Source organism: Corythoichthys intestinalis, chromosome 13 (genome assembly GCF_030265065.1).
Source record: "Corythoichthys intestinalis isolate RoL2023-P3 chromosome 13, ASM3026506v1, whole genome shotgun sequence".
In the NCBI taxonomy this organism is placed as follows: Eukaryota; Metazoa; Chordata; class Actinopteri; order Syngnathiformes; family Syngnathidae; genus Corythoichthys; species Corythoichthys intestinalis.
Window position 1 is genome coordinate 15,591,819 of NC_080407.1, and position 24,713 is coordinate 15,616,531.

Below are 24,713 nucleotides of genomic sequence, written 5' to 3' on the forward strand. Positions count from 1 at the left end.
AACAGCTTTGCTGCGGATGGGTGCAGGACCTGCACATTATGACCGTATCAAACGGCAACGCCATCGTTCTTGCAAAGGTAGGCTATGTGTGTTTACTATTTTCATTGCCATGAACATGAACGCACCCAAAGTCTTGGATGACAAATAAACAGAGCCTGCACACCTGCACGCACATTTGTTGCTTGTGAAGCATACACAGAGGCAACACCTGTATATAACACCTTTTTGACAGTTTATTGTGCGTTTTCAATTGTGGTCGAATACTTGGGGCGAGTTAATGTGATCGTTTTTGATGATGTGCGGTTGCGAACTGATACATGCTAATCCTTTGCGTTGATTGTTATTGCTCTATCAGCAGCTAATTATAAATGTAAATTTGAATTGCTGTTATTGAAGATGAAATTGATTTCATTTCATTTTTATTTTAGTTCCATTCTGCCAGTGTTGATGTCATGAGCAGCTGAATAAAGTCAGCAAACCACACAGATGTCTGTCATCGTCATTCCGGAGCTTAGCTCGCTGTCTAGCTCGGACTTAGCTCCAACGTCTTAGCGAGGTCAGTACAATGACGCATAATACAAGTTTTTGGAAAGTTATTTTGAGATTCGGGGGTTATTTAGGGGTACTTCAATGGCTAAATCTGACTTAAGCGGAAATTCGGGTTAAGTCGCCAGTGTAGTAACGGAACTCGTTTGTAAATCGTAACACGGGGACAAGCTGTGATTCATTTTATGTTTTTATAAAGATTCATGTCTGAACTTGGGGCGACTTGGAACGGATTCAGGCATTTACACGGAAAATGTGTTTCCACAACCATTTCATAATTAGAGGTGCCACTGTACATTAAATTGCATTAATGTAATTGACACATGATGTACAAAATATAATAATAATAATACAATAATACAAAATATTAGATGTGATGGTTCACTTATTTTTCCCCCTTCTTTCATTGTTTGCATACTGTCCTCAATAAAATATGAAAACCTATGTAAAGGTTTGGGTGGTTTTAGTGAAAGCAGACACTGTTTTTTCATCTGTGTGATTTTGGCAAAGATCAGATCACATTTAATCGTGATTTGATTCAGAAATGTGGGAAATTCCAAAAGGTTCAGATACTTTTTCATGCCACTGTCATATCTGGGATGCTCATTCAAATAATGCAGCAAGGACAGCCATAAAATATTTGTTTCCCCTCGTTTTTCAAAATGGTCAACAGTAAAATAAATGCATCATATTTTAAATAACATTTTAGGGTTTTTATGAATATTTTTGGGGATGGCGGATATCCGTCAATACACTGGAGAAGCTTATGAGACCCTGATTTGGGTGGGATTTACTCCCTGGTGCGGCACAGTTCTGTTCAAAGCTATGAAACACAGCGCACACAATTAATAGCGTTAATTCCGCCTCTTACTTTTCATCGTGTTCATTAAACCGCTCGTTATTAAATGCGTTTCCCTCCTTTTATGAAAGAAACACATGAAAGAGGTGCAAAATGGCGAAATTAGAAAATAAGCCTTCGCTTCAATCATGTGCTTGCTTTGATAATAACATGTGGTTAATTTTTGAACGAGGTTAATTACACCGGGGTTAATGACATTCGAATAAAACCCGAGGACTCGTCACGTTTTGCCGTCTAAATTACACCAAATATTTTAATACGTAATTGTTCATAAATATGTGACAATTCATCTACGGAGTGGGTGGGTGGGGGAGGGGGCTGACATTTTTTTCACAGCTCCTCGACGTATTTCACGAACAATAATTGCGAGTGCTGACTTCTCGCCGGACGTAATCTGATTCGCACCGTCTTCAGGTGGGTGGCCAATTTATTTCGTGAAGTGGGCCAGATATTGCACTGTTGTCAAGCACGCGGAGGAACGAGCGGGGAAGGGGAGGGACAAACACCGTCGCAGGTTGGTGTGATCGCTCATTCGCGCCGCGGCCGCTTGACGTGGAGCCCCTGGAGGGCGTGATTACAAGGCCCCGGGTGATCCTTCAGTTCTCAGTCTGACACACGCCGCCTGCCCTCTGTGTCTTCTTCAATCTCCTGGCTATAAGTTATTATTTTTTATATGCTACATTGTAAATCCAATAAATAAAGATGTTTATCTCTTTATGGAGCCCGGGTCGAGCTGTTTATCAGACCTCAGACATGTATTTACTATGTGTGGGAGAGGGAGTCCCCTGCGGTAAATTTCAACAAGCCTGTTACATTTTGATGTACAGAAGACTAGCTAATGTCAAGATAAGGAGTTGTTTGATAAAAAAAATGTCAATGGATCTGCAAAACCGATGATGGAAGTTGCTGTTCATCACTTACCTTTCCGAAGCGTCGTTAACTACGTCTTATCACTTTCATTATACTTCAGTCGCAAATTGCATCATGTGGTGCTAACTGTCAAGTCTTAGCTGATATCAATTTTTTTGTAGGTGTTTCATAGAAAGTATGGCAATGTACTTGAACAAATATAAATATACCGTATTGGTAAGACGGTGTTTTTTTGCATTGAAATAAGACTGAAAAAGTGGGGGCCGTCTTATAATCGCGGTCTATACATTATACCCATTCACGACGCTAGAGGGCGCCAGATATTATTGAAGAGATGTTCTGTCATGACAGATCTCAGCTACTCTGAAGTTTAACCAGTTTGTATTATTTTATTGCAATATTTTTCCTTATTCAGATTTGTTTCAAGACTACAGTTACAGTTAGACTTCACTTTGATGGCTAATGCAGTTATTGCAATTTTGTTGTTTTATCACAATAGATTGGTTTATTTACATTTCAAAAACCAGAAGCCATTCATTTACGAATGTGATTGCACTTTAGTTTACATATTTAAATGTTCAGATATTAAGATTTGAATGAGGCAAAATAACATGCTTTTTCTCTCAAATATATTGTAATAATAATTTTTCAGATGTATTGTAATTATTTTCAGTATAAAAATTTGGTGTTAAAAAAGTTTTTTTCAAACTTGAGCCTTGAAAAAGAGGGGCTCGTCTTACAATCAGGGCCGTCTTATATTCCAGCCAATACAGTACTAAAACAAAATAGGTGGAATAGTATTGTATTTAGGGCTGTCAAACGATTAAAATTTTTAATCGAGTTAATTACAGCTTAAAAATTAATTAAACGTAATTAATCGTAATCAATCGCAATTCAAACCATCAATAAAATATGCCATATTTTTCTGTAATTATTGTTGGAATGGAAAGATAAGACACAAGATGGATATATACATTCAACATACGGTACATAAGTACTGTATTCGTTTATTTTAATAAATCAACAAGATGGCATTAAAATTATTAACATTCCCTTAAAGCGATCCATGGATAGAAAGACTTGTAGTTCTTAAAAGATAAATGTTATTATAGTTATAGAAATTTTATATTAAAACCCCTCTTAATGTTTTCGTTTTAATAAAATTTGTAAAATTTTCAATCAAAAATAAACTAGTAGCCCGCCATTGTTGATGTCAATAATTACACAATGCTCATGGGTGATTAAGCCCATAAAATCAGTTGCACCCAAGCGCCAGCAGAGGGTGACAAAACTCCAAAAACACAAGTAACAAGTTGGCATTGCACTGTGCTGTCATTTCAATCTGTGCGTGTGTATGTGCGTTAGTTACGTCAAATATTTTAACGTGATTAATTAAAAAAATTAATTAATTTTGATAGCCCTAATTGTATTGTATAAAAGTTTTGTACTTTCTGGACTAAGTCGCACTTTTTACATAGTTTGACTGGGCCTGCGACTGATAGGCCTATGACCCCCCCCCCCCCCCACCCCACCCACACACTCAGCCTGTTATCTTTTTTAGGCTATAGTTAACTGAAAAACTTAATATATTACGTATACAGAGGCCTATTTAGCTTGTTGTTCTCCATTTTATTGTTACTACTTTAAAGTATGTTTGTTATTGTTTCTTTGATCAATTAAAAAATAACCCCCCCCTTCGTGTCCTCAGTCCATCGCGGATTTCTTTTGGAGTTGCTTATTAAAGTTAACATAACCATCGCAATATGTAACATTTGATGGGTGTAAATCAACGACACGTCAAATCACATATGGCGTGCCCCAAGGACCTGACCTGACAAGTCTCACGAAGCAAATAAATGCTGAACTAGCAAAAGTGCAGCAATGGTTCGACGCTAATAAATTATCTCTGAATCTCGAAAAAACTAAATACATGCTATTTGGCAGAAAAGGTCTCAAGGAGCACTTAAACTTACAAATAAACAATGTGATGATACAAAGAGTAAGGCAGCACAAAGTCTTAGGTGTAGTACTAGACGATTTACTAACATGGAAGGCCCATGTGGACCAGCTGCGTAATAAGCTTGCCAGAAGCATTTCTATTCTCTTTAGAGCCCAAAATATGCTAGATGAGAAGGCTCTCCAAACTCTCTACAGTGCACTTATCTTGCCGCATCTTAGTTATTGTTCGGAAATTTGGGGACATACACGTAAGGTTCACCTCTATCCTCTTTTGATCTTGCAAAAGAAAGCAATTCGGATCATTCACAAAGCACCGTTCAGAGCACACACAAATGAGCTCTACATCAAATCCAAACTATTAAAACTTAATAACCTGATAGACTTCAAAACTGTTCAAATGATGTACAAGGCCCACTCAAACTGTCCCCCCGTCTAACCTACAAGTTCGCTTCCAACTGAGGGAATCAAATTACGACCTATTAGGAACCAGATTGTTCTCTTATCGGAAAGTCAGAACAACCCTAAAATCGTTTTCAGTTACAAACATTAGCGCCTATGGAATACCAGTGATCCAGCACTTACAAGTATAGAATCATTTGGTTACTTCAAAAAGACTTATAAGGAAAGCTACTTGAACACCCGTTGTAATAATACATAACACTATTGCCACACACACAGCCACAACAAAATGTTCCCACAACAAATAGATGATGGAATACCAGGAACAGAGACAAAGCCATAACTTTGTACGCCCTGAAAATATGCCCTGTTGCAAACTCAGACCACTAATCTGCTTGTGCACGAGCCTGCTGTGTGATCTCAACAACCGTACAATGCAGCTGCTTGACTGGACGCTGAGTTCACTGGACACCCTAATCAATGAACTCACATGAATCGACAACATTGCTTAAGTGCCATAGCAATTAATAACTTTTGGGAAGATAATTCATGTGAAAAAGAAAAAAAATTAAAAAATTAAATTAAAAAAAATGCTCATGTAATGTGATGTATGCAACTCTACCATGTTTGATTGTGCGTCCTTGGCTGTAGGGGGACGGGTAATGATCAGGTTCCCCCGTCTGCCCTTGTCTTTCTTTGGTTCGTTCTTTCTTCGGGCAAATCATATCACATTTTGTAATTGTCAATGATACCGATGATGATGACAATAAACATTTCATTCAACAGTGATTGACAGACTATTAATAGTCGTTTAGCTCGTGAAAAAAAATTGATCATAATCATTACATTTGAAATGCTTAAAACTATCTATTAAAATATACTGTATATACGTGAATGGCCACAGCTGAACTTTTTGGGGATTTTATGGGTGAAACACGGTAATATAACAAGGGTCGCAATTCAGAAATCGCATCCATCAAGGAGTGGTTGAAATTTTCTTTTTCAAATATTTACCCTTTTAAATATTTTTAATTTTTTTTCAATTTTTCTTTGTTTGGATCAATTACTTATCTAAAATATAAGGGAAAATTTGACTGTAACAAAAATAAAAATACATTTAATAATACAACTAAGCAATAGTTATGAGGTAGATATTCGTGACCTATTTACAGACACTTTTTTTCATTGTGACGTAATTTGTTTTTTAAAATATGCGAGAATCATTTTATAAAGTCTTATTTTTGTTTAACAAATATTAGACATCAATTAATGATTCTAAGCAAAAAATGCTACACATTTCGAATAATAAATATAATTACTTCTTTTTATGGCTGGGTTGAAACAAAAGCGGCTGCGGGGTGTCTGTAAACAGGGGTTTCCAGGGTAAAATGGACAATTTAAAAATAGTTTGGGGGCTTAATGCGCCATGAAACTGCTATGGCAGCATATAGACATATTGTTCTATTAAACACAACAGTTCTTTTGGCTTAAAATATAGCATTTTAAAGAGGGGTTCAAAAGCAGAAACTGCCTTTTCTGCCTTGTCTGTGTTTTCCGCCTTTACAAAAGTTTTTTTGATTATACTTTGGGGGAAAAACATGTTTTATAAGTATCGTTTTCCAATGCAAACATTTTTTTTAAGGGTGCAAAAAACAAGGGATCACTGTACATGGGTGCACCTTATAGTCCGAAAAATACGCTAAGTTAGTTAAGTACGCTAAAAAGTAAACCCGACAAAACATTTTATAGAAAGTATGTCTATGTGAAAATGCTTTCAACAAACCGGTCAAGCGGAAACTTACTTTTCTGAAGCATCTTCGTGATGTGAACCACATTTCATCTCTTCCAGTGTATCTGTCTCAATTTGCGGCATATCGTGGTACTTCTGTGAAGATTTGTTCTTGCTTCTATACTGTAAAAAAACAAAAAGAAATATTAACGTTAACATGTCATTTGATTATACATACCTTAATTTTCGCACTATAAGGCGCACCTGACTATAGGCCGCCACCCACCAAATTTGACACGAAAACGGCATTTGTTCATAGAAGAGCCGTACTGGACTATAAACCAAAGCTGTGCTCACTGTATTATGGGATATTTACAACAAAAGATATTAATCGGTAACACTTTATGTGACAGCGGCATCATACGACTGTCATAAGATCAAATAAACCAGCATGAAGCTTTTACCAACCAATTGGCTGCAAAGCTTGATTGCTTCAAGAAGCTTCATTTGGCCATCACTGCTCCCTTGAGGGAGGCAGTCAACCTTTGCTGCCACCTGCTGTCAACACTGTTGTCATCCAACATGCCTCCTAGCATGCACTGCAGTGCTACAGATGTAAATAACAATCAAAATTCATGTTCTGTGCCAATTATTCCTTCAGTTACTGTTCTAGTTGTTTCATTAATTGCTAGTTATGGAATTTGGTAACACTTTATTTAACAGTGGCGCCATCAAACTGTCATAAGACAATGCCATGAGCATTAATGAATGCTTATAACATATGTCATTTAGTGTTATATGACAAATTATCTCCCTTTTGAACGGATGTAAAAGACCCGAGCTGGACATAAACGGAGTTCGTGACATAATTTGCCGGATAACACTTAACAACATCTGTCAGAGGCATTCAGTAATGCCCATGATGATGTCATGTCATAATTATGATGGTCTTATGTAGGGATGTCCCGATCCAGGTTTTTGCACTTCCGATCCGATACCGATATTGTTTTGTACTTCCGATCCGATACTGGCCGATACCGATACCGGCCTATCCGAGCATGTATTAAAGTTTAAAGTTATTTAGCCTACTTAGTTGTCAGACTCATGTTGAAAAGGGGTTTTAGTACTCTTGATAACAACTAGCCAGCTGAATTAGGAGAGTTTGAATAACACACAATGTTTGGTAACAAGAAACTGACCTGTTTATAAACACAAAACATTATAAATAACAAACAGAAATGGTGTATTCAGTAAGTAAAACGTGCAAATAATATTGTAAACTGTCTTAAAAAAGCAAAACACACAAACAACCCCCATGGAAAATGAACTATTAACTCAGCATCAGTTCTGCTCTTGAACAACAGTACCAAGGCTTTAAAAAAAAAAAAATCAGTGCAAATAATACTATTTTAAACCAAAAATGACTTCTACTCCCCAATCTTCTCCACACTTTGTTGCTCCATCTCCATCTATTCTACACACTCCCTTCAGCTGTTTGCCCTGGATGCAGTCCCAGCATGATGGGGAGATTTTTTTTTTTGACTAAGAAACATTTCAAGATGCTCAGGTGACAGCTGACATTTTTACCAATTAACTTTAAATTTACACTGCAGTCATAATGTTGGATATGCCACAGAGGTAAATTGGGAGATGGTAATGCGAGTGTGCTGAAGGTGTGCCGTAAAATGCAGACCGGGTTTTAGGGAAAACAAAACAAAAACTGGAATGGATTATGCAAATCGGTGTGCCGGACCGGAGTATCACTAAAACTGGATCGGAAGTCAGGATCGGAATTTTTCCATGTTGGCCGATCCGATACCGATGCGAATTTTTTTGCGCATATCGACGGTCGATCCGATCCAAATATCGGATCAGGACAACCCTAGTCTTATGGCAGTCTTATGACACTGCTGACAAATAAATTGTTGCATATTAACCCAAATAAATCAAAAAATAAACCACTCTGGACTATAAGCCGCAGAATTCAAAATGAATGAAAAAAGTAGCAGCTTATAGTCCCAAAATTACGGTAAGAGTTGAGCAGAAACTGTTAAAAACACCCCCGTAAAAACAATGCCATGGACTGCAAATAGCCTGGATTTCAATCTAATTGAAAATCGGTTTTGGAATTTAAAGACAATTGTCCATGACAACTATGTTTTTGTCATTAAATTCATTGAAGGGACACATTAAAGCTAACAAAAGCACATGCTGAATTACCAATGTTCAGCTTTGGTAAAACATCCATGGGGAAGGCTTAATGGCTGACAAAACTGCTTGAATTTGAGCTCATAGTCTGCAGAGGCTTTATCTCCCCTTGTTAGGAGGACACAAGGGAGTATTTTTAGGGGGCGAAAATATCACCATGATGGGCACGCAAGCACCTTTCATGCTCTATCCAACAGAGCTCATCCAAGGAAAGCACCTTATTAACAAAAAAAAAGGGGGAAGTGAACGGTTGTAGGCATCCTAACACTTCAACAGCACTTGAATGTTCCGATCGCTCGTCTTTAACATAACAGACGTGCGTCGGCTGTGATGTAGCTCAAGCAGCAGGTAGGGTCTCGCTCGCTCGGCATTTGAAGCGATCGCTCGACGGCGGGGATCTGTGTTGTTCCCGCATCAAAAACCAGGCAGACGCGCGGCGGCATCACCTGCCGAGCTCTCCAAAGGGATGAAGCGAAACGGCTTCAAATCGCTTGTCCAAGACATTTCCCCCTATTAAGGCGGCCTCGGCGCCGGCTTGTTAAATAAAGCTAAGCGGGCTAACCGGCTGTTACAGCTGGAAGATCACACGGCGCTCTTCTATCATAGAACTTCTGCACAATGGAATGCAGTTTCTTCGGGGGGAAAAAAAAGTTGAGTGAGGCGTTAAAATCTGGATTAATTTAAGTTTTTTCCTAGTTGTTACGCCTGAGGACAAACTTGTTTAATTCAGTAAAAAAGGTTGACTGAATGAGATTTTCAATCAAAGCTAGCGAGGACATAAATTTGTTCGAGATATTCTTTTGCTAAAACCATGATTTTAACAAGATATTATCACGTTCTTACCTTGTTTCGATCCAAAAACTCCATGTAGCATGTATCATCGAGTGTCAGTACACGGATGTGAATGGCCACAGCAGGATTTGGGGGGGATTTTATGGGTGAAATATGGTAATATAACAAGGGTCGTGATGCAGAAATCGCAGACATCAAGGAGTGGTCGAGATGTTCTTTTTCATATATTTACCCTTTTAAAAGTTATTTTTTTCATTTTTTCTTTGTTTGGATCGATTATTTATCATGTAACATATCGGGGAAAATGCTAAAGTAACAAAAAAAATAAAATTAAGCGATAGTTATGAGGCAGATATCCGTGACTTTTTTTAGAGACGCCAATTTTTTCATTCTGACGTCATTTGTTTAAAAGTTTAAAATATGCGAGTGAATAATTTTTTAAAGTTTTTTTTTTTATAATGAAATATTGGACATCGAAAAATGATACTAAGCTAAAAATGACAGACATTTTGAATAATAAATTGCTTACCTTCTTTTTATGGCTGGTTGAAACAAAAGCGGTTGCGCGGCGTCTGTAAACGGGGGTTTCCAGGGTAAAAGGGACAAATTAAAAATACTTCGGTGGCTTAATGGGCCATGTATCTGCTATGGCAGCATATAGATATATTGTTCTATCGAACAACAGTTCTTTTGGCTAAAAATACAGCAGTTTATTTTATAGAGGGTTGCAAGAGCAGAAACTGCTTTTTCAGTCTTGTCCGTGTTTTCCGCCATATACTGTATAAATCGCACTGGAGTATAAATCTTATTTTTCGGGGACAAGTGTTTAATTTATCGGAAACCTAGAACAAACAGTACAAAGTAACAACAGAAAAATTGAGAACAATAGGCTAACTATGCATCTGTGAACATATTACCAGTTTTATACATAAGTACCTCTACTTATGGAATTAACTGGTTCTGGAAGAAGTTTCAGAACTTGAAAATTCTATAAGTAGAGACGCCTTTTCCATGTAAATGCCCTAATCTGTTCCAAGCACCCCAAAATTGAGACATACATTTTTTTACAATGCATAAAAATGCATCAAAACATGTAACAAATATTTGTTACATTTAGATCATTGCACAATAAACATAATCTGAGCTGTACAAAATGTAAAAAAACAAGAATAAAGAAAGTTAATACACTCGTGTAAAGCTGTACACACATACACAAATATACTCTTAGCCAATTGGGTGCCAGGAATGGTGGGCAATAGCCAATCGCAGAGCAGCTATAAGTATGTTACGTTCAGTCAACTCTGGGAGTTACGACAACCAGCCATACTGTATTTTTACCTTTCATATACTGAAATTTCTTTCCCTAAGAGGCAATATTTCCTCATTGAGGCACATCTTAACCTGAAAATTCTGTATGTAGAGACGTTTGTAAGTAGAGGTACCAATCTAAATTAAAATACCTGAGCTTAGTCTCAAATGATGTAAAAATAAATTAAAAAATGAGGATCTAATTACAACAAAATAACACTTGGCTTACTTGCATAGCCAAAGCCCACTAGCCTACATGCTGTAATATGCTGATTTTTTTAATTAATTTTTTTACAAAGCTCTTAGCAAATCGTCCAAACACATATTCGCACACGCACAAAAAAAGAAGCATCTAGATATTTCTATGTACTAAATTACCAATGCATAAAAAAAAAAAATATATATATATATATATCAGCTCAAACCAAAACCTTACGCTGATCTTAACAGTTAGCAGCTGGATTCCGCCATGTTAAATGACTTATGTCATATTCTCTGTTGCCACGAGAGGGCAGTGTATCCACCCAAATCAATAAATCTAAGTGCAAACACTTTCAAAACAAATCACTACAAGGCTATCCTAATTAAGCGAATACTCGAAGAAGCAAAATTTGATCCGAAGCTTTTTTTTCTCATCGAATTGAATTAATCCATTAATCGTTGCAGCTCTACACTGTAGTTTAAAAAGACAAGCCAACAGGCTGTCGGTGGTCAGCGTGTATAAATATCTATAAATGTTGAAACCAATTTTTACCAAACTTTAAGTCAGGTGTGTGTCTGAAGACCAGTGATCAAGGATTGTTGATTTGTATAAAGCTGAGAAAGAACACAAAACGATCTCCAAAAGTTTGGATGCTCATCAATCGACAGTCAGAGAAGTTGTCTACAAGTGGAGAGAGTTTGGCCCTGTTGCTTCTCTCCCAAGGGGTGGCCGTCCACCAAAGATGACGCCAAGAGTTCAGTACAGAATACTCAGAGAGGTAAAAAGGAACCGTAGAGTGTCTGCTAAAGACTTACAGAAAATCACTGGCACAGTCCAATATCTCTGTGCACACACCAACTATATGTAAAACTATCGCCAAGAATTGTGTTCAGGCGAGGACTCCACCAAAGGAAGCCACTGCTGTATAAAACAAAACATTGTTACTCGTTTAATTTTCGCAGAAAGGCACTTTGACACTCCACAGAAGTTTTGGCAAAGTGTTTTGTGGACTGAAGAAACCAAAGTTCAATTGTTTGGGAGTAACACACAACGACATGTGTGGAAGAAACATGGAACAGCTCACCAACATCAACACCTCATACCCGCCGTAAAGCATGGTGGAGGGAGCATCACGATTAGGGGTTGTTTTGCTACCTCGGGGCCTGGACAACTTGCAATCATTAATTGAAGAATGAATTTGAAAGTTTATCAGGATGTTCTGCAGGAAAACCTGAGGCCATCTGTCAGACAGTAGAAGCTAAAAAGAGGATGGATGCTGCAACAAGACAAACATCCAAAACACAGAAGTAAATCAATTTCAGAATGGTTTCAGAAGAACAAAATACATGTTCTGGAGTCGCCAAGTCAAAGTCCAGACTTCAACTCCATTGAAATGCTGTGGCATGACCTAAGGGCAGTGATTCATGCCAGACATCCCAGGAATCTGACTGAACTACAGCAGTTTTGTAGAGAAGATTAGGCCAAGATTAGTCCTGATCAATCTGCCAGACTGATCTGCAGCTACAGGAAGCGTCTGGTTGAAGTTATTGCTACCAAATATTAAATGTGATGGTTCACGCTCTTATTTTTCCCCTTCTGTCATTGTTTGCATACTATCCTCATTAAAATATAAAAACATATAAATGTTTGGGTGGTTTGAGTTAAAGCAGACACTGTTTTTTCATATGTGTGATTTTGACATTTGATGGTGATTTTACGAAAAAATGTGAGTAATTCCAAAAGGTTCAGATACTTTTTCCATACCACTGTATATTTACTCAGAAACACATTGTTTCTCACTATTTCATCTCTGGATGATTTAAAATAGGAATTTTGACCATTCACGGTTCATTCGCGAGGTTGCATTTGCTTCACTTCATCAATATCATCAACTGACTTTTTTCAGCTTATTTTGTCTGTATGCACATTCCTGTGAACCCTCCCAACGCGACCGTGGGCGCGCGTGCGTTGCTGTGTTGTAATCTCAGCAGCAGATCATGTTTTCCAGGCCTCAGATGAGGCAAAGCAGCTTTGGCAGCGGCCCGTTTCATCTCAGGCACTGGGGCCCAAAACAAAGAGAAAATGATTGATTGGATGATGAATTATTTAGAGGTGGAGGGCCGAGGACGAAGCCGCCACATTGGAAAGAGAAAAAAAAAAAAGGTTCACCATCTCTTTTAAAAGATAGGAATCCGGGCAAAAACTTGCCCTAATTGTACTAACGCATGTCACTGCAAATTTGCCCGGATAAAATATTGATGCAGACGCGGTGACGGGGCTGCACAGAGTTAAAGGCTGATTGGTGAGGAGAGGTGTTTGCACAGGGATCTATAAAGCGTTTGAACCTACATGGAACACGACACCAAAGACGCCAATCATCTGTAGCAAAATAAAACAAAAACAACAAAAAAAACACTTCAATTTGAATTGACCACAATTTTTCGTGAAGATTTTCACGTGGCAATGCCCGAATGGACCACAGGGGGCACTGATGTGATATGCAGTGTTAGACAGAGAAAAAGGGATGAGAGGAGGGGTGAAGATGGATGCAATGAGGCAAGGCTACAAGCATCTCACTCCCTCCATTTTTTCAATATCCCCTCCTCATGAAATTTCATTTGGATTGTAAATGTTCAGTAATTTACCATCATAAATGTGTAATGGGCCCCTGAATCCAATGACATTGTGCTGGCTAATCAACTCATTTGAAAATGAATATGGATCTATTAAAGGGAAACGCCACATTTCCCATTCGTTAAGACTGGCATGCTGTCAAACATAGGAACGCTTCCTCCCTCAAAGGCTTTTTTTGGGAGGGGAGAAAGGGATCCTCTTTGATAATAATCTACTCATCCTGATGTTAAATAGAGATGATGAATGAGATTAAGTGCCTGCGCTGCTTTCTGATTTGTTTTGTCACTGGAAAATGTGACGGCGCAATTGACTTAAGAGAAAAGGAGCTCATTTTCAAATCTAATTCGGGCGACGGCGAGTTAATGACACTTCATTTTCAGCGAGGGGAAATTAAATTCTCGCATTTTCAACCGTTTCTCGGCCCCCGCGGCGTGCGGATGCGGGAAAAACTTACAGAAAGAATACAATAACGCACGTTCGTGCACGCTAGGATTACCTTATCTGTGAGAGACAGGGCCTAAGGCGGTACCTACAAACATTTAATCAAAAACCGAGTTCAACTTGAAGCAGTCGGTGACTCTCAGAAGCGGGGAGAGACGCGGAATGCAAATTGTAAAAGGTCTGAGGAAATAACGATAGAATGTCTTCCCGCTGATTAATGCGCTTTTTTAAGTTGAATGCACATTCCACGGTGCCAAAAACTCGATTATACTTGTTATGCGTTGAAAAGTGAAATTCTGAGTTTATCCTGTCAGGTAAGTTGGGCAACTGTGTTTGTTTAAAACCATAAAAGTAGCTGCAGATCAGTCTGACACTTCGATCACGATTAACTGCTGTAGTTGAGTCAGTTTCCTGGATGTCTGGCATGAATCGCTGTCTTTAGGTCACGCCACAGCATCTCATTAGGGTTCAAGTCTGGACTGACTGGGCCACTCCAGAACATGTATTTTGTTCTTCTGAAACCATTCTGAAGTTGATTTTCTTCTGTGTTTTGGATCATTGTCTTGTTGTAGCATCCATCCTCTTTTTAGATTTATCTGACAGACATCCTGATAAACTTTTGAAATCATTCTTCCATTAAAGATTTAAAGCTGTCCAGGCCCTGAAGGAGCAAAACAGCCCCAAAACATGATGCTCCTTCCACCATACTTCACAGTGGGGATGAGGCGTTGATGTCGGTGAGCTGTTCCATTTTTCCTCCACACATGATGTCGTGTGTTACTCCCAAACAATTAAACTTTGGTTTCATCAGTCAACAAAATATTTTGCCGAAACTTCTGTGGAGTGTCCAAGTGCCTTTTTGCATTAAACGAGCAACAATGTTGTTGTTGTTGTTGTTTTTTTTTAAACAGTAGTGGCTTCCTCCGTGGAGTCCTCCCATGAAAACCATTCTTGGCCATAGTTTTACAAAATGTTGATGTGTGCAGAAATATTGGACTGTGCTCGTGATTTCTGTAAGTCTTTAGCAGACACTCTAGGGTCTTTTTTTACCTCTCTGAGTATTCTGTGCTGAACTCTTGGCGCCATCTTTGGTGGACAGCCACTCCTTGGGAGAGGAGAGCAGTAACAGTGCCAAACTCTCTCCATTTGTTGAAAACCTCTCTGACTGTTGATTGATGAGCATCCAGACTTTTAAGAGATGGTTTTGTATCTTTTCCCAGCTTTATAAAAATCAACAATCCTTGATCGCAGGTCTCCAGACAGCTCTTTTGACCAAGCCACATCAGACAATGCTTCTCATCAAGACAATTCTTACCAGGTGTGTCTTTTATAGTGGGCAGGGCAGCTTTAAACCACTTATCAGTGATTGAGCACACACCTGACTTAAATTGTTTGGTAAACATTGGTTTCAATTGCTCTTTAAGTCTCCTTAGGCAGTGGGTTCACTTATTTTTCCCCTTCTGTCATTGTTTGCATGCTATCCTCATTAAAATATGAAAAACCTATAAATGTTTGGATGGCTTTAGTTAAAGCAGACAATGTTTTTCATCTGTGCTATTTTGACAAAGATCAGATTACATTTGATGGTGATTTTATGCAGAAATGTAAGAAATTCCAAAAGGTTCAGATACTTTTTCATACCACTGTATAAGTTGGGTACCTGTGTTTTTGTTCAACCATAAAAGGGCACTTCACAGTCAACACTGAGGTACTCCTGTTGATATCCAACTTATCCAAGCTCTTGTTTTTAGGTAAAAAACAAAATATGTATACAGTGGGGCAAATAAGTATTTAGTCAACCACTAATTGTGCAAGTTCTCCCACTTGAAAATATTGGAGAGGCCTGTAATTGTCAACATGGGTAAACCTCAACCATGAGAGACAGAATGTGGAAAAAAAAAAAAAAAAAAAGAGAAAATCACATTGTTTGATTTTTAAAGATTTTCTTTGCAAATCATGGTGGAAGATAAGTATTTGGTCAATACCAAAAGTTTATCTCACTACTTTGTTATGCACCCTTTGTTCGCAATAACTGAGGCCAAACCTTCTCTGTAACTCTTTACAAGCTTTTCACACACTGTTGCTGGTATTTTGGCTCATTCCGCCACGCATATCTCCTATAGAGCAGTGATGTTTTGGGGCTGTCGTTGAGCAACACGGACTTCCAACTCCCTCCACAGATTTTCTATGGGGTTGAGATCTGGAGACTGGCTAGGCCACTCCAGGACCTTGAAATATTACAAAGCCACTCCTTTGTTGCCCTGGCTGTGTGTTTGGGAACACTGTCATGCTGAAAGACCCAGCCACGTCTCATCTTCAATGCCCTTGCTGATGGAAGAAGATTTTCACTCAAAATCTTTCGATACATGGCCCCATTCATTCTTTCCTTTACACAGATCAGTCGTCCAGGTCACTTTGCAGAAAAACAGCCCCAAAGCATGATGTTTCCACCCCCATGCTTCACAGTGGGTATGGTGTTCTTCGGATGCAATTCAGTATTCTTTCTCCTCCAAACACGAGAACCTGTGTTTCTACCAAAAAGTTCTATTTTGGTTTCATCTGACCATAACACATTCTCCCAGTCCTCTTCTGGATCATCCAAATGGTCTCTGGCGAACCGCAGACGGGCCTGGACATGTACTGGCTTCAGCAGGGGGACACGTCTGGCAGTGCAGGATTTGAGTCCCTGGCGGCGCATTGCGTTACTGTTAGTAGCCTTTGTTACTGTGGTCCCAGCTCTCTGTAGGTCATTCACTAGGTCCCCCCTGTGGTTCTGGGATTTTTGCTCACCGTTCTTGTTATCATTTTGACGCCACGGGGTGAGATCTTGCATGGAGCCCCAGATCGAGGGAGATTATCAGTGGTCTTGAATGTCTTCCATTTTCTAATCATTGCTTCCACAGTTGATTACTTTACACCAAGCGTTTTACCTATTGCAGATTCAGTCTTCCCACCCTGGTGCAGGTCTACAATTTTGTCTCTCGTGTCCTTCGACAGCTCTTTCGTCTTGGCCAAAGTGGAGTTTGGAGTGTGACTGACTGAGGTTTTGGACAGGTGTCTTTTATACCGATAATGAGTTAAAACAGGTGCTATTAATACAGGTAACGAGTGGAGCCTCGTTAGAAGAAGTTAGACCTCTTTGACATTCAGAAATCTTGCTTGTTTGTAGGTGACCAAATACTTATTTTCCACTCTAATTTGGAAATAAATTATTTAAAAATCAAACAATGTGATTTTCTGTTTTTTTTCCACATTCTGTCTCTCATGGTTGAGGTTTACCCATGTTGCCAATTACAGACCTCTCTAATCTTTTCATGTAGGAGAACTTGCAAAATTGGCGGTTGACGAAATACTTATTTGCCCCACTGTATATGTCCATTTTTCAAAAAAGATTTTTTCCTCTGTGATGCACATGATAAATGTGTTCTTTGTCCTTTCTAAGTAAAATTCATCCAGTACATAAAACGTAAAAATTGTACTGTCATCTAAAACAAATGATAAACACTATATGATGAATACAAGTTGTATTCTAGTATGTTTAATCATATATTTCACATATTAAATTCGAGTGAAACGAGTTTGCAGCTGTAGTCAATTAAAGTGGAAGTCGACTTCAGACTTCTTAAACACTGAGGTCATTCAGGTCATGTGACAATGCCTGCAGAGTTACCGCAGCAACCTCTAACACTGGCGCATTTTAACACATTACACTTGCTCTGTCTTGGTCACTTTGGCTCCCTCCAACCGCCTGATGTTCCAATCAGGTCGTCAGAGCCGGTTGTGTGGCCTGACGGCAGCAGAGGATGTATTACGCTCTGGCGGGGGGTACACGGTTCCCCCGGCCGCGTGGCTTTAGGCTATCGCCCTGTTGTAAGGTCGTCGTAATTAAGTCTTGCCTCACAGCGGCAGACCGTGCCTTTGAGGTTCAAATGTCTTTCTCCCTTATCCTCATCCAGTTCACTTCCTTCACTATTTGCTGAGGAGGTCTCGCACACAAAGTCACTAATGTTAAGCTCATTCTGTGAATATTGATTCGTCTGGGCAGTCAGATGACTTGGAATGAGTTTGATTCCCCCAAACTTTGATGGCTGATTGCTTTGTGGAAATGGAATATTAGAGTTTCTGTGATTGCCAGAGATGGGAAAAGTTGATTAAACACTTGGGATGGAGGATGCTAAACTTGCTGTGACCTTAAAAGGAGACTATCACTGGAAGAATGGTATTCCAGCTCATTAGGATCTCAATGGCAGTCACTATTTGAATATGACTGTCAAAGACATTGATCGGTTTTCTTATTGCTATCGATGAAGTGTCTCAAGCAGGCCCTAATTTAGTGATGCCGTGCAAGTAGTGCGCTGAAATGAGCAATCAACATCCACTTATCAATAACCGGGGCTCAGTCATGTGACATTATGACAATAACCACAAAGTCTCAGATGAATTTAAGACAAATTATCTATAAGAGAAGGGATTTCTAATAAATTGTTGATTTATTGTTCCGTTATCCTTCCCAAACTTTCTATCAAAAATCAGCTTTCCTATCTTTGTGACACAATGAACACAGGCATCCACCAATATCCCACTTACATAACATTGGGGGATTATAGTCATTTTTTTCCCCCTTCGGCTTCAAAAATGCTCCTCACACGTTTGACAGCGAGCCGCGCTTGCATTTCAACTAGCGGTGTACTGTGGCGTATCTTTGAACAAGCAAACAAGTCAAGTGAAGTGCCTGCAGTACTCTAAGCACTTTATCCTCAGAGCTTCATTGGGCAACAGACAGGCAAGAGAAAAAGAAACAAGTAAAAAAAAAAAAAAATGCAAATCCACTCACTCAAAAAAACAAAACAAAAAAAAATACAATGGAGAATGCTTTAGAATGCTAGTCTCCCCCAACATTCTGCACTGAAGCTCCTTGACATCACCGGGGATTCCATGTGTCTCATCATCATGTTTAGAGTGCATTAGCAGCCAATGACACAGCCTCTCGTTCTCTTCATCGCTCCAGTTTTCTTGTTGTCAGGGAGAGTGTCCTGAGGCAATAAACCCAACCATCCGCCCGCCTCCTCCTCTTCCTACACCTCCTCTTCATGCCGAGAAGCCTAATTTTCCATCAGCAAAGCATGAAATCAAAATCAAGGGAGGACGCCACACAACAAGCACTCTTAAGGAGGAGGACACTTTAGCATCTCGCCCGCCCACGCGCCTACTCTAGCATACAAACACTGACGCGTGCGCCTGTAACTGTAGATTTTGCAATAAATTAGAAAGTGGAGTCAACGCTTAGCTAAAATGACAATCGGAACGTTTTTGATCGGCGCTCAATGTGACTTTGGAGATGATTTGCACATTTTGTGCAGCCAATTTTAGCACAAACATGATCATTTCTCAAGTATACGCTCTGTAACTTAGCATTAGCGCCACTCTTGATGCCTTAAAGTGCATACGACAAGATTTAAAAAAAAGTCTTAAAGGGTATTAAAACACTAAGGGGCTGTGAGATATCAATAGAACCGTTATGTGGCAAGATAACAAATATTAATAAAGTTAACAAAAAAATTAATTGCATTCATGAGCAATTATCGAAAATAGATCGAAAATTACGAACATTTCTGAAAGTATTCCGGAAACAGCCGAATGGGGCGGAGACGTCATAACAAGGAAACAAAAGGTCGAGGCAGGTGCCATCATTGTTTATCAACGAGAGAGTTGCGTTCGTGTTTCATCAAAAAATAGCTAAAATGGTTCAAACCTGTCATGCTACGTGGTTTACAAATAGCCATTTGTCGCAATGTAGTACCCATGAGTTCCCGAACGCGAGAAAAAGACGCAGCCACCTAAATGGTGTTAAACTTGTATATAAATGTCCCGAGATATCAAGAAAGAGGACGATGACTGGCTCTGATGAGACCACCCCAGGCAAAGCAAAGGAGGGAAATGGCCAGAGTGAGTACTCTTTTATAATTAAAAACATATCACGCATTGGATATAGGACTGGACACATGTATAAATTATCGCTCGTAAAATATATAGAACAAATCCTCTAATCCCATTCATATTTGTGTCGGTTGGCAGAGCGAAAACCGATGATAGCACAATAAATGATAATTATTATATACATTACTTTATTTTGCGATCATGGTGTATCAGCTTCACAAGAAGAAATGCAAAACAAACCATTCGGTGTTTCTGTTGCCGCCGGTGTTTCATCAGTGTGATTGCTCCCCTCAATGATCCTTTCATTAGGCTGCATTGGCTTTTGTTTGGGCTCAAATTGATAACCCAAAACACCAAAGAAAGGTTCATAACTCTCCTCGTCACCATTAAAAGAATGTTCGTTTCGGCGGATTCGTCGCTGCAACTAGAAACAAAATTGTCCGCCATTATCGCCGCCATTCAGTACGAAGCACTGAGCCGGCTGTTTCCTTATAGTGACGTCACGCACACAATATGCTAGATTTCCGGCATCTCGGGGGCGGGTCGTTTTAGCTTAACAATCGACCTAATTTCTATCATTTTCTTGGTTTTGCGATGTGAGTAATTACACGAAGTGGTGTGATATGAATTCAAAAGGCATGCGTTTATGGATAAATGATGGAATATTAGCATTTCCCCAGGTGTTTTCATACCCTTTACATAGCATTGTCAATTAGAATCATTTTGAGACGATTCGACAATATACAACAATTTGGCAAAGCGCAGATGACGAGAAATTAGTCTTTTAATCCGCCGTTTAGCCACGCCTACCATTATAGACCCTACTCACCTACGTCACAAAATGACGTGTTGCTGTATCCGGCCGCCATATTGTCCGTATTTTTTAGACCTATTTTCATTGTTTTTAATTAGTCGTGCAAGTTATAGAGCAATTCATGGAAGCCCCGGTGTTATCTGATGCCGTAAACTCATTGGATGCGTTGCATAAAAGGTGTTATGTGGAAAAGCTTCAGTTTATCCATTCGCCAGATCCATATTTGATGCCTAAATCGATGTTTTTCGACCCGCTGTTTTCGCCGTCTTTGCCTGACCCTGATATTTACAACTATCTTGTCCACAACAAATCAGCCTATTCTCACGAAAGTTTGAAAAACTTTTAAGAGCTTGGAGGCTTATAAATGCCACGTTGCTGGTTGGGTGAAACAGGTCCTCGTACACGAAAATTCGGCAGGAATCTTGTGCTCGGGAAGGTGAGTTACGAAATTTTCAATTCAAAATCTTTTGTTCTTGCTAACATCCACTGTCAAGTCTAATGTATTTCATGTCATTTGTCAATGGAGCTAAGGCTTTTAATGTTTATATGGTTTAGCGATAGCACTCTCACTACATACATATATAATAAGTAATAAATATAAAGTGCGATAGCACTACTCCAGATTGTCCCTAGTTGAATTTATTTTTTGGCTTTTGACCTCAATAGTGAAATTGTAAATTAATTGTAAGACAACTGTCTTATTATCCCCTTATAATTATATATTTTCAGGTAGTTCATTCACAACGTCTGAGTGTATGTTGTCGATTAGCCTAGCAATGATCTTAATTGTGGTTGTCAGCCCAAAACCCTCTAAATATATATTAAATGCATCTTACCAGATATAAAATGACTACTACATAATCTGTGGTAAACGTTTGGAGCGCAGTTTTCTCATCGAATTGCAGCAGTCAATCTCGCTCTCCTCTCCGGGTCTCTCGGAATACGGTAAAACTTCAAGTCTCTCAGTCTATCTTCTCTGTTTTTGCAACCGACCGCCACACACGACTTCACCATTTTGATTATTAATGTTAACGAGCAGAAAAACACGCCATAATAGGAGGAATTTACGAAGCGCTAATGCATTAACATGACGAGTATACGGACAACATGGTGCGGGGGCGTGGCTGTGACGTCACGTGAGTAGGGTCTATAGGGCTCAAGCGTTCCCAAAAGGAGGATGACGTCGGCAGGTTCGTGGTTTCATCTGATTTAGATTTCAACCTACTGAGGGGGAATTATTCAGAACGAGGAAAATACGACAAAAAGAGCTGCAAAATGTAATCGTTTCAATCTCTCTACGCCAATACTTTTACAGGATATTCATTTTATCGAAGTATTTTTTTTCCCCAATTGCTAAATACAGGCATGCAAACTGGTTAGGGGTGAAAAAGGTGACAAAGTAACATGGACACACGGCATGCGCGGAAAAGTGCATTTCATAGTGCAACCAGAGACATCTCGAATTAAACACAGTACATAATAATTTAACATATACAAGTCTAAATCTCTCATCTTGAAATCAGAACATATAAGACGCATTAAGTAGCAAATTATACAAAATCTAAATTATAAAATATACAGTATGTCCCATTTGCATTAAACAGAACAGCTGTACTCCCGTCTCTCACATTTGTTGTCAAGCGAAGAGAGTGGCGGTGATAGGTCTAGGTCATCGGACCAGAGCAGGGGTCCCCAACCTTTTTTGCACCACGGACCAGTGTTATTTGGGTCTTTTTTTCACGGACCGGTGTTCTGACAAATTTTACAACCCATCAAAAATTCCAACGATGTGGTTCTGCGCATGTGCGTAACGTTAAACAGCCGCAAAATGCGCAAATGCAGCGATTCCAAAGTAAACACGACACAAACTTTCTTGAAAGAAAAGAATATTAACTTACAAAGACTTGTAGAAAAGTTCTCCACAGAAACATCCTGCCATGTTAGCTGCATACAAAAACTGCACACTGCTCTCACCGTTAACGACTTCGCCTTGTCGTTGAGCATTAACTCAGAAGCCCGCTTCACAAAGATACGATGTTGGAAATTGCAGCAAGGTTTTCAATGCTCTCATAGCAATGTCAGGATATTCCGGAATTCCTTTAATCCAGAACCTCGGTAGAGTTGTTGTCTCAAATGTACGTTTAATAAGGTCGCCGTCAGTTGCGATATCTACAAGTTGATCCTCCTGTTGCACAGACATGTTCGAATCACTCGGTTTATTCACAAACGGGTCACGAATCCACTCCTTCGCCGTTCGTGGGTCTTCGAGGTTTTAGGCTCGTCAGGTGCCCTTTTCGCCGTAAAAATATCTCCAAAGACGTCTGTTTTCCAGTCATCTTCGCTTGTGTGGGGGCTAATTATTTCCGGGAACAAATGTGCTACGCCCGCTGCCTAGTAATACGTTATTATCGAGGACAAGCGCATATAGATATATTATATACATAAAACAAGATGTACTGCTAGCTGTCCAATCAATGGATTTCTATGACGACATTCTAATCCATCCCGTAGTATTATATCTAGAGTAGACAGGGATAGTGGTGTGTTAAGCAGGGGCACAGGGTTAATTCGGCCAGAATGCGGTCGTTATTAAATTATTATTTCTGTGCGGCCCGGGAGAAAATGCGCACCGGAACCGGTCCACGGCCCGGCAGATGGGGACCCCTGGACTAGAGTGTAGTTTTGAGCATGGATTACAGTTTTGAAGTTAACAGTTTCACTCGCTCGTTGACAGACCACCACCACCCCCCGCCCCAATTTTTTATCCTCGGATCTACGTGATTCAGAAGAATGACCCATTTTGATTTCAAAACGGCGAAATTTCGAAGTTTATATGCCTGTAAATAAATGGTATGGTCATGAAAAATAACAGTCATGTGCTAAATGGAATATGAAATAGTAAAAATGGTCAAAACTGTCGACTTCACCTTTACTGTCGTACCTCCCAAACGATATTTCATGCCACCGTAGTTAGTCAGGCTTTTGTCATTTCCCTGCCCGGCTTCGGAGAATGTAAGCAAACCAAGAGGCGTGACAGCTAGCCGACATGCTAACCCATACCGAGTGATGTCTCAAACTTATTTTCGCTTTTCTCAGCAAAAAAAAAAATCACACAAAACTAGCCCGGACCATTTCACACGGCGGCGGGGTTGTCTTCACCGATCGGCAACCTGCCCGGCGGCAAGCAAGTGCTACGGACAGGAGAGCTCGCCAGAGAAGCAGCTGGAGAGTACCGCTGGACAAACCGGCCGATGTCGGAGGAGCGCGTAGCTGCCACATAGTCAACACGAATGGCATAAAATAATGCTTGACTACACGGCGAAGACGTAAACAGATAACTGAGTGCAGTTGTTGTGCAGCTAAAATGGCAGGATGTGTCTGAGGAGAACTTTTCTCTACATGTCCGTCCATGATCAAACGTAAGTAAATAATCCTTCATTTTAAGAAAGTTTGTAGTGTTTACTTTGTTATCGCTGTATTCGTGGCCATTTTTAACACAAAGTTGCCATTTCTGATGGGGTTGAAAATTTGACTGAAAACTGGGCACACGAAGAGGCCAATAAGCCGAGTATAGCACTCTCCCAGAGAGGGGGATCGATTTAAAGACAATAAGCTCGAATTGGATGCAGGTACGACGTCGGGAACTCATAACAGAGCTCTGTAACGAAACAATCTGACCAGCAGCAGAATGTGACAAAATCATGTCAGTCGTCATTCTAGCTTCGCTTGCTAGCTAACACAGCTATTCTCCCAGTTTGGCCTGCAGCTATCGATAATTTTAGTAGTCGATTAACCGACTAATTTGTCGAATAATCGGATAAGGAACATGAAAAATTAAAATACCTGAGCTGAGCCTCAAACGGTATAAAAAAAATAAATAAGGATTTATGTACAACAAAAGAACAATTCGCTAACTTACATAGCAAAAGTCCACTCGCTTAAATATCTATAAAACGCTTTTTTTTTTACAATGCTCTTAAGAAATTGTTCAGACACATATTCCCACAAAAAACGG

General features: G+C 39.5%; 1 protein-coding gene across 1 annotated transcript in view; it reads right to left on the bottom strand.

Annotated features, from left to right (window-relative positions):
- mdfic (MyoD family inhibitor domain containing) overlaps nt 1-24,713 on the bottom strand; it is a 434,364-nt gene that overhangs the window by 329,994 nt on the left and 79,657 nt on the right. Inside the window, exon 2 of the mRNA XM_057855539.1 lies at nt 6,436-6,545. Coding sequence (XP_057711522.1) covers nt 6,436-6,545 — 110 coding nt within the window. The remainder of the gene's footprint in view (nt 1-6,435; nt 6,546-24,713) is intronic.